The following is a 16077-nucleotide window of genomic DNA, read 5'->3' on the forward strand; positions in this document are numbered from 1 at the left end:
GCCCAAGATGAGGTGGGGAAGAGCATGCCCATATTCAAGCGACATAGCTACAACACAACCAAGGCGCTAAATATAGTATTTCGCATAATACAGCTGATGACTACAACTGGCATTTACAAAGAATGAAGCAAAAACACTAAGGATATATATTGTTAATGCCACTCTTAGTATTTGAAGCAAGTCAGTTCAGAACAATTCCTACAATACACAATGGCTGTACTTGGATGCAGAGCTAATGACTACCATATTTTTAGTGCAACCTTGCCAAAACTGGTACTGTCCAGATGAGTTGGACTACAAATTCCATTGGCCATGCTGGTTGGGCATGATGGAAATTATAGTCCTTGCCACCACCCCACTTCTGAAGGAGCAGGAGCGGGAGGCTGGAGAGGCGAGGGGGTGGCAGCTTACTCGCTCAGAGAAGGTCGCGCAGCCTGGCCGCCCCTGAGCTAGCATAATTAAAAAGTTATATTTTTACCTTCAATCCTTTTTTAGTTTCTTCATCTTCATATCTCTTTCTCTTCTGCCTGCCTTTCTTCTGTTTCCTGCTCCATATTCTCGCTCTGTATATGCATGCAATGGGGGGGGGGGTGCAGTTGAGCTCTTACAGTTTGGCCCATGCACTGGCTCTCTGTTCAGTTTCAAATAACGCCTGTGCTGGCTCAGAGCTTTTGGACTTGCTCGGAGATTGTTTTATCTGAATGAGTCCAAAAGCTCTGAGGTGGCCCGGATAAATGAACATGGCGGGCCAAATCCGGCCCGCAGGCCATAGTTCGAAGACCCATGATATAAAGGCCTTGATGCAGGGCATTACTGCCAGCTACCAGATGTTGTCTGTGATGCTACACTCTCTGTGTACAGAAATCCTCTCTAACTTAGGAAGAAGCATAAGAACTTCCTGTCTAAGTTGGCCTTTAATGCCTAGACTGCAGAGTTCTTATATGGTTTTAAAAGCTTTAAAATGACAGATTTTATGTTACTACTTTGTTTTAATTATAAACATATTCTGAAAAGATGTGTTTTTACTTGAAAACTGATTTGACAGCATTTTGACAAAGTATATTTTCTCTGAGCCAAACGTCACTACTTTTTGTTCTTTTGTTGCTCTCTACAATCTGGGTACCCTCTTTGGATTCACTGTAAGAAGCAAGCCTTTCAGACTGCCTGTTTCAAGTTAAAGCATATATCTTTAAGTTAGTGAGCACTCTACATTGCTGTTTCAATTGGCAAGACAGAAAAAGTGATTCAGAGCATCAGCTTGCCAGGCTTATAGGTTTGCTGAAAGTAAGCTGCTTTCATTTGCCCTAGTTTTTCATTTTGTTTCTCATTGCTTTCCTGTTGTTGTTTCTGTTCTTTGAAGAAGACACACAGCACTGGAGCAGAGAGAATAACTGCTTTTGTGTGTGAGATCAAACTCCAGGCATCTCTGTCATTGTTTAAACTCACTTTAGTCCATGGAAGTGCTATAGTTCCATGCATGCAATAAAGTTGGTTGTTAACATCTGTTTAATATAACTTCCTGCACCATTATTTTATGTTATTTAATTTTCCAATATTCTTGCATTGCACAGGACCCTTTTGTACACCCTGTGAATGATATGAGGATAGGAGAACTTCGTCCCTCAATGACTGAAGCACCATTGTACCAACCTAAACTTGTTCTCTTGGGAAAAGAAAAAAAAGGTACTGATACATTTTATAGATATTTGGAGGTGAAAGATAATGAAAGATGCAAAAGCACTTTACACTAGATTTTCTTTGAACATATTGCTATTCTTATATGAGATTTTAATGGCACATGTCTTCTGTTTTTCAGAGTCTACAGATGAGTCTGAAGCCGATAAAGTTCACTGCATGAATAACAGTGTTTCTTCAGGCACCTACTCAGACTATTCACCTTCACAGGCTTCTTCCGGGTCTTCTAATGCTCGTGTTAAAATGGGGTCTTTGCAGACTACAGCTAAAGATGCAGTGAATAATTCTTTGTGGGGTAACAGGTGTGTTTATTTGGCAGGTCTCATTTGCATTGCATATAACTACAAATCAGGCATCTGGAAAGGTAATGAGTTTAAATAAAGAGAACTACAAAGCCAACCAATTCTCCAGGTTTTCAAAACTGACAAGGCCTTTTATGGAGAGGAGGGGAAAGGAGGGAGCTCTGTTTTACATGTTTGTACCAGACCCAGAAAAGTTAATTCTTATACCCTCATAATGACTTTTGATACTAGAATTCAGGTATGCCTGAATCTATCCAGAGTGGATCACAAGTAGCTGAATGATGTAACATGAATAGGAGAGCCATAAAATGTTCTACAATGATTATTAGTCGTTTAGATTTTTTTTTCCATCAAAAATCTATACAGGATTGTTAAGCACCTACAGGAGAAGTTTATCCAGTCAGGGATACAGTAGACTAAAATTTGGTATTGCTTTCTATGGGGAATTTTCTCTACAGCACTATGCCGCTGTATATGGGAAACTGCTGTTTTACTGGGGAGTCTCACCTATGGTTTTTCTTATTTATAGCAAATGTTTATATTTCAGGACCTAAGATAATGCATGATATTATAACTCAGAATTCTATCAACAGTCCCTTTTCCTCTGCCATCAATTTTCCTGGTATACCTTAAACTTCCTAGTAGTTTGGTATAAGAGGCTTAGGATGGGCACTACTACTGTTCATTACTTAAGATGAACTATTAAATAAGTCATGTATTAAAGCAATATTTTGCACATAAGGGAACATTAGTATTTACTTTGGAGGTTTAAAAAGAACGCTGCTGATACTTAACTGAAAAATTATGTTGCTGACACAGCCCTCTTAATGACTTTTTACCTCAGACCAAATTCGTAAACTTCTACACCAGATAAAAATATTTACAATAAGTTTCAACTCTTGTGCAGTGTTCTCCCAATTCTCAAAGCTCCTTCTGTTGTATTGCTGGCTGCTTGGATCATTTATCTGCTTTTTAATGCCTGTAAACTTATTCTAGTAGGATCTTAGGGCAGCCTCTTGACATCGCACAGCTACCTGTTCCCAAATCCTGCTTCACCGGCCATATATGCTTATCCCACAGAAAAGGGATAGGTTAATAGTTAGACTTTTTTTCTTTTTCCCAGTCCCCATGTAACACCAGCCATCAGGCTTTCTTGACAGTCTAACAACCAGGTTCCTGTCAACTCATTTCCCCCTTGCTCTTTTCCAGCTGTCTAGAGTTCTTCATTGTGGTCTCCGTGCATCACACATATATGCACACATATATACCCACATACATATCTTTACATATATATGTAAAGATTTTACAGCTTTAATGGTTTTGGTGGGAACTCTGCATCCCCTGTCCCCTTAGTATAAATGGGTAGAGTGCCTGCCCCTTTGCCAGTCTGCTTGTGACCACCATTTGCTGTGCCTCGGGCTCTTTTTGCTTATCTCATTGCCTTTTTTCTCGAAAGTTTTTTCACTTCGACTGCCTTGTTTTCCCTTTCTTCCTCACTCCTCATGATATCTACTTTTACTCCCTAGCTTGTTCACTTCCCTCCGACCTCTTTACTACTTCTTCCCCCTCCCCATTCTATCTCCCTCCCGCCCAAAAAATAACCCCTCCTCCTATTGTCTCCTTACCTCATCGACTATATTTCTTTCTCTTGCTTCTCAATGGTACAGCAGGCAGCTTTTCATAAGTGCACCCAGTGCAGAGCAAAAATGTCTCTAACTGATCCATACTCTCTCTGCCTCCGCTGTCTTGGAGAGGGGCATAGAATGGATAAATGCATCCATTGCCAGTCCTTTACAAGGCAGGCTAGAAAGAATTGGGAGAATAGGTTGAAGAAAATGCTGTGGGACCAGGCTCTCATTGCAATGAAGCAGGTCACGGCAGCTGCCAATTCTGCTATTCCCAGTTCTGCTAAGAGCGCCTCCTCTCGTCAATCTCAAGGGGACGACGTCGGTACCAATGGCAAGCGCTCCACTCGGTTTCCCTCTCTTAAAAAGCATAAGGAGAAGAGGAAGCATACTGGGTCTGATGAGCCATGAAACCAAAGAACCCTAAAAAGGATAAGACCAAGCTCAGACACAAGAAACACCCTCGGGTGTCTGATCCGGATCCTTCTGCTCTGCTGCCCATCTCAGTATCGACCAAGCCATCTAGCTGTCAGTCTGTTACGTAGGTGACACTACCATTGTCACATCCTTAGGTTCTAATCTCCCTTCATTCCAGCCCAGAGCTCTTGGAACCAGTAGCACAAACCATCCTCACCCAACCTCCCGGTGCCTGGAGTCAATGTACAAAGTTAGAGAGCAGGACTTTCCCTTTCTACTGAAACATCCTCAACCAAACTCCATAGTGATCGAATCCACCCTAGGCCATCAGTCCAGAGAGCACTCCGCACCAACTGACAGTGAAGGGAGAAAGATTGACAGGATGTCCTGCTGGATCTACGCTACCATGGGACTCAGTCTTCGCATCTCCAACTATGAGGCCACTATGGCTCACTACCAGTACTTTTTGTGGCAGAAGATCGAGTCCCTCACTGCATTCCTCCCAGACCAGCAGAGAGAGCTGGTCTGCATCTTCATTGGGGAGGCAATGCAGCTCTTGAAACTGACTACAGCGAGGCATCATGTCAATTGTGACTTGAGGGCCCTCGTCGGTGCAGTGGTCCTCAGGTGCCACGCCTGGTTGAGAGCCAGAAACCTCCAACAGGAGACGAAGCAGTGTTTCGAGAACATGCCTTTTGACAGCATCAGTCTTTTCCATTCTAAGACTGATGACAAATTGGAAAACATCCATAAAGCTTGTCTTACTGCTTGCAGAATGGAATGGACTGCTACTCAACTGAAATGTAAGTGGTCTTGGAATAAGCCTGCCCAGTACTGACCCTTTCAGCCCTACCACCAGGATACCCCTCTGGATGTCAGCCATTTAACCAAAGACAGCCTTGTCCTCACCGCAGTGAAGCACCTCATTACCAACAGCTCCGGCAATGCACAGACAACAAGCGCCAACATTGACAGGACACGTGAACCTCTACTCATTCCTCTAACCCACCTTTCCCTCTCCCTTTTCAGGGATCAGCTCCAAAGTCGACTCCCCATCAGGGAGTCCATCACATCCAATCGGTGGGTTCTTTCCATCATAGAGCACGGATATAAATTCAAGTTTGAAACTGTGCCTCCTTCGGGTCCGATTCAGTATGCAACAGCTTCTGCAGCAATCCTGGAAGAAGTCACTGAGCTGCTTCATAAAGGCACAATTTGAAAAGTTAGTCACTCAGAAGGACTGCACAGTTTCTACTCCAGGTACTTCATGGTACCAAAGAGAGACGGGGGTGTCTGCCCCATTCTGGATTTACATGGAGTTAATAAATACATCAAAACCAAGAAATTCAGAATGACAACACTCCAGAATATACATCTGTTGCTCAGGAAAGAGGATTGATTCACGTCCTTGGACTTGAAAGATGCTTACTTTCGTATCAGCTTCCACCCTGCTCACAGGCGCCTCCTGTGGGTCACCGTCAGTATCGAGGTCTACAAGTACAACATCCTTCCCTTCGGCCTTGCTACCACACCGAAGGTATTCACTAAATGCATGGCCCGTTTGTGCCCACCTCAGACTTCGGGGTGTTCAAGTTTACCCTTACCTAGATGATTGGCTCCTAGTTTCTTCCTCCAGAGTGGATTTACTAGCCTCCATTGAAACCACCTTCTCCCTGCTTAATTAACTGGGACTATGCATCAATAACGAGAAGTCATGCCTTGTTCTTTCCCAGGTCATCATTTACATCAGAGCACACCTGGATTCACTTCACACCTGAGCCTTCCTTCCACCGGACTGAATACAGAGATTGATACATTCCATAAACTGTCTCACCACAAAACAGACTGTCCCAGCACATTCCCTCCAACAGGTGCTTGGTCATATGGCATCCACGGTATCAGTGGTACCGAATGCGAGACTGTGAATACGGCCATTACAGTTGTGGTTCAACCGCTATTTCCATCCAGAATGTGATTGACCATATCTGTTGACACCAATCTGACTGTGGGGTACCATTCCGACCACCAGAACCAACTGTGATGCTGTATACCAATGCTTCCCTGAATGGGTGGGGTGCCCACTGTACATCACTTTGAACCCAAGCACTTGGCATGGCCATGAGACTACCAGACATGTCAATTACTTGGAATTGCTGGTGGTTTTCAAGGCTCTACATTCTTTTCAAACTATTCTGAGAGGTCACACTGTCCAAATTGTATCGGACAACATTCTGACTGTGTTTTATGCCAACAAACAGGGCAGAATGAGATCAGTCCTGTTAACACACCTTGCCCTTCACATCTGGAACTGGTGCATTATTCACAAGATCACCCTACAAACTGTTCATCTTGCCTGCACGAAGAACAAAGAAGTCCACTCCCTCAGAAGATGCATCTCCACGGCCCATGAGTGGGAGCTAGACTGTCAAGTCTGCCACCATCTCTTCGCACTGTGGGGAACACCGACCATGGACCTTTTTGCCACCCACAGGAACTCGGTCTGCAGGACCTACTGCTCCAGAGCAGGCATCGGCCTGAATTTGATCGGGGAAACACTTATGATCTCTTGGGAGAACAAATTCTTCTACGTGTTTCCCACTATCCCACTAATAACAATGACATTAGCAAAGATTTATCATGACAATGCTTGTGGCATTCTAATCACCCTGTGGTGGCCTCAACAATCCTGGTTCCCCACTCTCCTTGAGCTGTCCAAGAATGTTTACATTCATCTACCTTAGATCCCTCCTGCCATCCTTGCAGTTTGAAAGGATACAAATGATAAAGGAGCACCAGTAGGGACTCAAAGTCTGTCGAAATAGATTGTCAAAACGATTGAGCTTTCTTACCGTCTCACCAAATTGGACTTGCCAGTTACTCCAAAAGGACACTGCACTAGGGCTGTTGCTGCTTCCTCTGCTCTCTGTGCGGGCATTCCAGTTCACGACATCTGCAAAGCTGTCACATGGTCGACTCTGTGCACCCTTGTGACACACTACTATTTAGACGTCAGACAGGACTGCTCCTTCGGCCACATCATCTTGTCCGCAGTTCTCCAGTGACGACACTGTCCTGCCTCCTGGTGGGGTAAGCTTGTTAGTCACCCATATATGTGTGATGCACGGAGACCACGATGAAAAAAGGCAGGTTGCTTACCTGTAACTGTCATTCTTTGAGTGGTCATCCATACATTCATACAACCCACCCACCGGCCCCACTTCAAGTGTCGGTGACTGGGTATATATCATTTTCTTTTCTCACAGTACCACGGTTCTCTACCTTGCTGGTCCCAGCTGAGGGCAAATGGGTGGTCTTCAACTGACTGGCGAACAGGCGGGCACTCTGCCCATTTATACTAAGGGGAGGGGGGATGCAGAGTTCCCACCAAAACCATTCAAGCTGTAAAATCTTCCTGGCAACAGGCACTGCGCAGTTGCAGTACCCATATATGTGCGAATGCACGGATGGCCACTCGAAGAACAACAGTTACAGGTAAGCAACCTGCCTTTCCCAGCAATCAAATTTTGCCTACCAAGCAGCTACCACTGAAACAGGTCTCTAACACAGCAAGAAAACGAGGCCTTGGGCTGGGTCCTCACAACACAAGTAGCTATGCATGGTCACCATAGTATACAGGTTTTTTACCATGATTTACATGACAGATGATTATGTGGTTTCTATATTATCATAGTTTCTGTCCTCCTTGTCCCATCCTTCCATTTCAGCACCACACATGAAATTCATTCCCAAGGTGCATTGCTACCTGCCTATGTTACCAGCTTCTTCCTCATTGCTCTGAACATAGAAACTGGATAGCTGGAGTGACTCTTGTAGTTGCTGCTCTTTTCAGGGGACTCTGGTAGTTGCATATCAGGATCCATGGTTGTGGATCATGCTTTCGGCTCCGGCCACTTGGGCTTTTGGCTCTGGCCTCTTGGCAGAGCAGCAGAGCAGCAGAGGCACAGGCTAGGAGAGAGTGCTGAGTGGCCAGGGGACTGGCGAAGGCAAGGTAGGAGCTGGGAAGGGGAGCAGAGGGCCAGGAGCAGCGGAGAGGAAGGGGGCGGGGCCAGAGAGGCTAGAGGGGCCAGGAAGAAGCGGACAGGCAGGGCCCCCGGCCTGAGGGACTGATAAGCGTCGTCCCTTGTCTGTGTCCCTTGGCTGCGGCCCGGGCTGTCCAGAGCCTCCCTTCCCTGAGACACAGAGGTTTGATTGTTTGTTTCTTTGTTTGTTTTTGTTTGTGCTGTGCTGTGCTTTGTTTTTCTTCCAATTTAAGTTTATTTTATCCTTGTGTGTGTGTGCGAGTGGGTTTTTGTCTGGGAGAACTGGGCGAGTGAGAGGAACTGCAGGACAGACAAGGCAGGGGACCAAGGTAAGGTCTCGGAAGGGATACCAATGGCAGACCAGGAGTCTGCCAATGGCCTTGGCGGGAGTCACAGGTGTTGCTGTCTGCTGCAACAGCTGCGACATGTTCGCCCTTCTCCCCCAGGAGAGGCACGGATACACTTGCCCTCGGTGCAAGTTGGTGACCCTGCTAGAAGAGGAGGTGAGGTGCCTGAGGGCCGAAAGAGCTCTCCAGGCCCCCCCGGAGCAGCCCCCCTGGAGCAGCCCCCCTCTGGACACAGGGTTGAGGGAGAGACCACAGGTGGAGCAGCTGCAGAAACATGGAGGTATGTCACCCACAGGAGGAGGAGGCCAGCACGGCCTCCTTCTCCTGGCACCAATCTGGAGCTGGGAAACAGGTTCTCTCCACTTGGGGAGGCTGGGGCTGATGAGGCCTTGGGAGACCAGCAGGACCCCCAGCCTGGGACGACAGGAGGCAAGGGGGCCGCTGCAGGAGATGCGAGGGCCAGGGCACGGCCGCCCACCAGCACTGGGAAGGTACGGCGGCTGGTGATTGTTCTTGGGGACTCTCTGCTGAGGGGCACTGAGGCGGCGGTGTGCCGCCCCAACCTGAAGACAAGGGAGGTTTGCTGCCTGCTGGGTGCATGCATCTGGCATGTGAAGGACAGAGTGGAGCGTCTTGTTCACTCCGGGGTCACCAGCCGCTCCTGGTGATCCATGTGGGCACAAATGATGTGGCCAGGCAGGGTGTGGTTGGGACCACCAGGGACTTTGAGGCCTTGGAGAAGAAACTCAGGGAGCTGAAGGCCCAAGTGGCCTTCTCATCAATTTTACCTGTCCGAGGATTTGGGCCAGGAAGGGACAGGAGGACCTCCGAGGTGAACGACTGGCTTAGGGTGTGGTGCCAGAAGGAACGCTTCGGGTTCCTTGACCACGGCACTCGTTTTCTTGCCAATGGACTTCTGGCAACGGACAGATTACACCTCACGAGGATGGGGAAAAGGTCCTTTGGAGATGCTCTAGTGAGCTTCGTCCGGAAGACTTTAAACTGAGCCGGGGTGGGTGAGTTCAGGCCCCCCCAGTAACATGTCTGCACTGGACAAGTGTGGGGGGAGGATCAGGGCTCTGGGAGCAGGGTTTTAGAGATACTGCAGGGACTGACAGGACTCCTACAGAGAGGGGCCAGGTATCAGGGAGGATGGGAGGAAGGAGGAGGCTGGGAACTCCAAGGAAGGGAAGCAGTGGGAAGGAGTTGAGGTGCATGTACACCAATGCTAGGAGCATGGGTAATAAGCAGGAAGAGCTTGAAGCTCTCCTGGGAATAGGAGGGTATGATCTGGTGGGAATCACAGAAACTTGGTGGGATGAAAGGCAAGTCTGGAATGTGAACATAGAAGGGTATCACCTTTTTAGAAGGGACAGGAAGGGAAAGAGAGGTGGGGGCGTGGCTTTATACATCAGGGAAGGGATAGGATGCAGTGAGATAGACTGCAGCACAGATGGGGATTCGGTAGAGGCAGTCTGGGTGAAACTTAGGGGTTTTGACAGGGAAAGAGACCTGACAGTGGGGGTATGTTATCGCGCTCCAGGTCAACTTGAGACCCTGGATGATGTCCTGACAGGCCAGATTCTAAGGATATCTCAGGGGAGAGACACAGTAATTATGGGAGATTTCAGTCTCCTGGATATTACTTGGGAGACTCACTCAGCGGTGACAGCCAGGTCACGTCGCTTCCTAGAAGCTATGGAGGGAGGGTTTTTCACACAGAGTGTCCGAGAGGCGACGAGGGGGGGGGAACATCCTTGACTTGGCAGGTCGAGCACTAGAAGCTGGGACTTCAAGAGGGCCAACTTTGGCCAACTGAAGGCCAGACTGGGGAAAGTCTTCTGGGATAGGTTACTGGAAGGTAAGCAAGTTGAGGAGGGGTGGATAGCACTCAAAAGGGAGTTTTGAAGGCACAAGCTTTGACGATACCTCTAGTCAATAAGGTGGGGAGGCAGAGGAGAGTGCCACCATGGATGCAAAAGGAGGTGGTTAGAGGGATTAGATGAAAGAGGAACCTCCGTAGGAAATGGGTACTGGGAGAAATAGACAAAAGGGTATACCAGGAGGAGGAGGCCCATTGCAGAAGGATTCTTCACAAGGCTAAGGCTGATTACGAGCTGGGACTTGCCAAGAATATCAAGAACAACAAAAAGGGCTTCTTTCAGCATGTAAATTGGAAGAGGAAAGGGAGACAAGTGGTGGGACCACTGAATAAGGAGGAAGGAGATCCAGTGACTGATAAGAGGGAACAGGCACAGATGCTAAATTACTATTTTGCCTCTGTGTTCTCCCCAAAGCAGGACGGGGGATATCTGCATAGTAGATTAGATGAGGCTGGGGACTTAGGGGCACAGATTAGAGTCACTCCCCTTGAAGTCGAGGGGCTCCTCAGAGCATTGGACATTACAAAGGCATCAGACCCTGATGGGTTACACCTGAGAGTACTTAGAGAGTTGGCAGGGGTTCTCTCACGCCCGCTGGCCTCCATTTTTGAGACCTCATGGAGAACGGGTGAAGTTCCAGAGGACTGGAGGGTGGCATCAGTGGCCCCAGTTTTCAAAAAGGGTAGTAGAAAGGACATGGGGAATTATAGACCGGTTAGCCTTACGTCCATTGTAGGAAAAACAATGGAAAGACTCATAATTTTATTTTGTGTTGTGAGGCACCCCGAGGCTTCGGCAAGGGGCGGCATAGAAATGTTTTAATTAATAAATAAATAAATAAAAGAGAGAGATCTAGTGATGCTAGGTAGAGAAGGGAGGCTGACAGCCACACAATACGGCTTCCGCAAAAACAGGTCCTGCCAGACAAACCTTGTGGAATTCTATGACAAGGTTTCAAGATGGCTAGATGGTGGGGATGCAGTGGATGTGGTATACCTGGATTTCAGCAAGGCCTTTGACAAAGTGCCCCATGATATCCTGGTGGAGAAACTGAGGAGTTTTGGGATACACCAAAGCACTGTCCGGTGGATTAGGGCATGGTTGACTGACCGAAAGCAGAAGGTAACCATTAGCAGGGAATCATCGGGATGGTGGCCAGTGACAAGCGGGGTCCCCCAGGGCTCTGTCCTGGGGCCGATCCTGTTTAAACTTTTCATTAACGACGTGGAAGAAGGGGTGAACAGTCTGCTGATCAAATTCATGGACGACACTAAAACGGGAGCAGAGGCCACAACTGAGGAGCAGGTACTCCAGATCCAAAAGGATCTGGACAGACTATGGAAGTGGGCAGGAAACAACAGGATGGCATTCAATGTGGATAAGTGCAAGGTCTTGCACTTGGGGCATAGGAAAAGCTGTTATAAGTACAGGTTAGATGAGAAGTGGCTGGAGAGCAGCAGTTGTGAAAGGGACCTCGGGATACTGGTTGACTGCAGGCTAAACATGAGTCAGCAGTGTGATGCGGAGGTCAAGAGGGCGAACGCCACCCTTGGTTGCATAGCCAGAAGTGTGGCTTCTAGATCAAGAGAGGTATTACTACCACTCTACACGACTCTGGTGCGCCCGCAACTGGAGTATTGTGTTCAGTTTTGGGCCCCTCATTACAGAAAGGATATAGCCAGGTTGGAGTCAGTGCAGTGTAGGACCACAAGGTTGGTGGCTGGTTTGCAGGGGATGTCGTATGAGGCGAGACTGAGGGAACTGGGTCTCTTCAGCCTGGAGAAGAGGAGACTCACAGGGGATATGTTGGCGACATACAGGTATGTGAGGGGCTGTCACACAGAGGTGGGTAGAGACCTGTTCTCCCCTGCAGAGGAAGGCAGGATGCGCTCCAACGAAACAAAGCGCAGGGAGCCAAGGTTCCATATGGATGCCAGGAAGCACTTCCTGACAGTCAGGACCCCGAGGGTGTGGAATGGGCTTCCACGAGAGGTGGTTGAGGCCCCATCGGTGTGGGTGTTCAAGGATAGGCTGGACATCCACATGGTGGGCATGTCATGAGCGGAGCCGGCTGGTGCCGGAGGTCAGACTAGATGGCCCGGGAGGCCCCTTCTGACTCTCTCTGTTTTCTATGTTTCTATGTTCTATGTTTCTTCTCCCTCCCAGTAGTAATAGTTTCACCAGCATTTCTTTGCCAAATGACTTTTTATTTTACACTTAAGTCTCTGAGTATACACAAAGTGGAATGTTGAACCCTCTCTGGCATTTTTCACCCAAAGCTTTTCCAGTCTCCCCTGCACAAATCCTCAGATTTGTGAGCTGTCAGTCCTGCCAAAAGAAGTTTGCCGCTTGTGCACGTCCCTGAGCTTTGCCAGAATATGTCCTCACAACACATGGAAATCATGTTTGTGGGTTTAGGCAACAAAATAAGCCATGATGGTATGGAGAAACCATAGAACAAACCATTGTTTTTTTATCATGGTTTCTAAAAACCAAACTTACCATAGTGAAATACCACAACTGGGTCAGATAACACAACAAACCAAAATTGATAAAAACCCACTAGGGCTCATCTTGTCAGAATTCAGGAACATAATAGGTTCTTAGAGGCTGCACTCAATATTTATACAGTGTCACTGTACAGAAAGAATTGTGTATCTGGCATTTCTTCACATTTTTACTAGGTTACAAACTTTTATTCCAGATCATTAAATTTATGGAAAAGCCATTTTATATACATGTAAATTGAGATAAAGTTCTTTTTGCTTTCTTTGCCTTAGTCTCTGAGATTGAATTTAAAAAATCATGGATTGCATATAGATGTTTGCATAGGAAACAACCCAGCCAAGGTAAAGAAGGGATCTAACGGAATATTTTGAGTGACAAATAGGTTAGGGAGCCCATGAAGACCTGCTGTGACAATTTTGTAAGGCAATGAGGGTAAAATCATTCCTTTTTATGAGGAATATCATGCCATTTTTGATACAGTCCCTGTCAAGATACCTGGAGTACTGTCTAAAATGGTTTTATTTGCAGTTTGAGGATAAGGACATTGTGCTTCAAGGGACTGTGGAATGGAAGTAGGCTTCAGCTCTGGGACATAAAGAGCAAATGTTTATGATGGCAGCATGAGAATCAGAATGATGGAAGTCTTGGCAAGATGCATTAGGGCCCAGAGGTAAAGGCAAATTCAAGTACAAGCAAGGGTCCAATACCAGCAAGGCATGGCAGGCCAAAGAAGAGTAGCGAGGCAGTACTCTTCAATTACCTATCAAAATAATTTAAAAGTCCAATAAGTTGCCCAAATTCCAGTGCCAAGTTTTCATGTTTTTATCCATAATCTGAAACATAATGAAATGTTCAGAGTAGAAGCTTCAACTGCAAAGCTTTGAAGACACTAAAAGAAAACAGCATGCAAGACTGTCTTCTATGAAATAGTGTTTATTGGTTCTGCTTTTCTCTTCAGATGCTAGGTGGCATCAAGAGTTACCTTTTTATTCCAGAAGCAAAAATATCTAATTGTCTTTTTTCCAAAGTACACAGTAGTTTTTACACAGTAGTTTCCATACCAAGCAATCCAAACTTTCATTCATTAGCACCTGCATTAAACTATGCATGTAGCAGTGGTAAGGGATTTTGTTCTGCTTCAATTGTGTTTCTTCTGACACAAGTTTGTTTTTGCCTTTATTTCTTGCAGACTTGTCCAGTCTTTTCCCCAGCCTCTTGAGACAAAGCCATTACTCAGCCAGCGTGAATCTGCTCCAGCAGGAAACTTACAGCAGCATAATGACAGGCGTCCAATGAGTGACACCTTTGCTGACAGCTGGAATGATGGCTCACACTACGATAACACAGGATTTGTAGCAGAAGAAAGCACGGTGGAGAACCCCAGCACTAACCCCCTCTTAAGCTCTAAATCTAGAAGCACATCTGCTCATGGACGCAGGCCACTAATTCGGCAAGATAGGATAGTTGGTATTCCCCTAGAACTTGAACAGTCCACTCTCAGAAATACACCTGAATCAGAAGTGCCTCCATCAAACCCTTGGCAGAACTGGACAAGAACCCCTAGCCCCTTTGAAGACCGAACCGCTTTTCCTTCTAAACTGGAGAGCACCCCTACCACCAGCCCTTTGCCTGAAAGGAAAGATCTTGTTAAAGACTCTCCTGAAATAACTAGCACCTGGGAGTATCATGATTCAAATGCTAATAGAAGTCTTAGTAATGTATTCTCTCATATTCACTGTCGCCCTGAGCCTTCCAAAAATGTCATTTCCATCAGCAAGAGTACAGAGAGGCTTTCGCCAATGATGAGAGATTTGAAGACAAATAGATTTAAGAAGTCACAAAGTATTGATGAGATAGATATTGGCGCATATAAAGTGTATAATATACCACTAGAGAACTATGCAGCTACTACTGACAATGCAGGACTACATGAGAGGCCAGATAAAATGATGGGGCCAGAACATGGAATGTCTAGTATGTCTCGTAGCCAGTCTGTACCAATGCTTGATGATGAGTTGCTGACCTATGGAAGTGTCAAAGTACAGCAGCAGCAGAAGCCTTCTGTGACTAAAAAAGTGTACCAGTTTGACCAAAGTTTTAATCCTCAAGGTTCAGTGGAATTGAAAGCAGAAAAGAGGATGCCACCACCTTTTCAACATACTCCAGAATACATTCCTCAGCAGACTAAAAATGTCTCCAAGGATTTGGTTAGCCCAAGGGCCTACCGAGGATATCCACCCATGGAACACATGTTTTCATTCTCTCAGCCTTCAGTTAATGAAGAGACTGTCAATACCCAGTTCTCAAATCAGGGATCAAGGGCTGGTTTTCTGAGAAGAGCAGATTCTTTGGCCAGTTCTACAGATATGTCAATGTATAGAAGAGTCAGTGAACCACATGAACTGCCTCAGAGTGATAGGTATAACAGACATCAGTATAGAGGAGTTATGGAACGCCAAAGCAGCATATCAATGTCTGAATCCCAGTTCCTCAAAAGAAATGGCAGGTATGAAGATGAACATCCTTCATATCAAGAAGTGAAAGCCCAGTCTGGAAGTTTTCCAGTTAAAAACCTTACACAAAGAAGGCCATTGTCTGCAAGAAGCTACAGTACAGAGAGTTATGGTACCTCCCAAACCAGGCCAGTTTCAGCTAGGCCTACAATGGCAGCTTTGTTGGAAAAGATACCATCAGACTATAACTTGGGTAACTATGGTGACAAGCCGGCAGATAACACAGATTTAAAGACAAGGCCTACCCCTGTGAAGGGAAATGAGAGCTGTGGTAAAATGCCCGCTGACTGGAGACAACAGCTACTTAGACATATAGAAGCTAGAAGGTTAGACAGGGTATGTTTGGCATTTCTCTGCAATTAATGCCTTTAGTTTTTATATTTTTATATATCAAAAGTTTCTGTTTGCAGTGGCTAATATGAACCTAATACCCAGTTTTGTGTTATGAACAAATAAAACATGAAATCTATTTTTTAAAGATTTATACTCGTTGAGGTAGTATCAGGTTCCTTGGCTGAGAACTAGAAAAGATCTTCCCTGATAGTACAATTTTTTTTAAATGGAAAATACTAATGCACTGATAGTACTCTTGGCCTCAGTAGTAGATTACTTACTCAGCTTTTTAAAAAATCAAGCATTTTATAAATTAGTATTATGTTTAACATGTTTTATTCATTAGCTTTAACAGTACATAGGAAAAATATTAAATACAAATCCCAAAGCAAAAACAATGAAAATATTTAATCT

The 16077-nt window shown here is 45.9% G+C and overlaps 1 protein-coding gene across 1 annotated transcript in view; it reads left to right on the forward strand.

Annotated features, from left to right (window-relative positions):
- Window positions 1–16077, forward strand: part of LRRC7 (leucine rich repeat containing 7) — a 188112-nt gene that overhangs the window by 129456 nt on the left and 42579 nt on the right. The window contains exons 17-19 of the mRNA XM_044440627.1: window positions 1572–1683; window positions 1817–1997; window positions 14007–15666. Coding sequence (XP_044296562.1) covers window positions 1572–1683; window positions 1817–1997; window positions 14007–15666 — 1953 coding nt within the window. The remainder of the gene's footprint in view (window positions 1–1571; window positions 1684–1816; window positions 1998–14006; window positions 15667–16077) is intronic.

Source organism: Varanus komodoensis, unplaced genomic scaffold (assembly GCF_004798865.1).
Source record: "Varanus komodoensis strain SLA01 unplaced genomic scaffold, ASM479886v1 scaffold1, whole genome shotgun sequence".
Taxonomy (NCBI): Eukaryota; Metazoa; Chordata; class Lepidosauria; order Squamata; family Varanidae; genus Varanus; species Varanus komodoensis.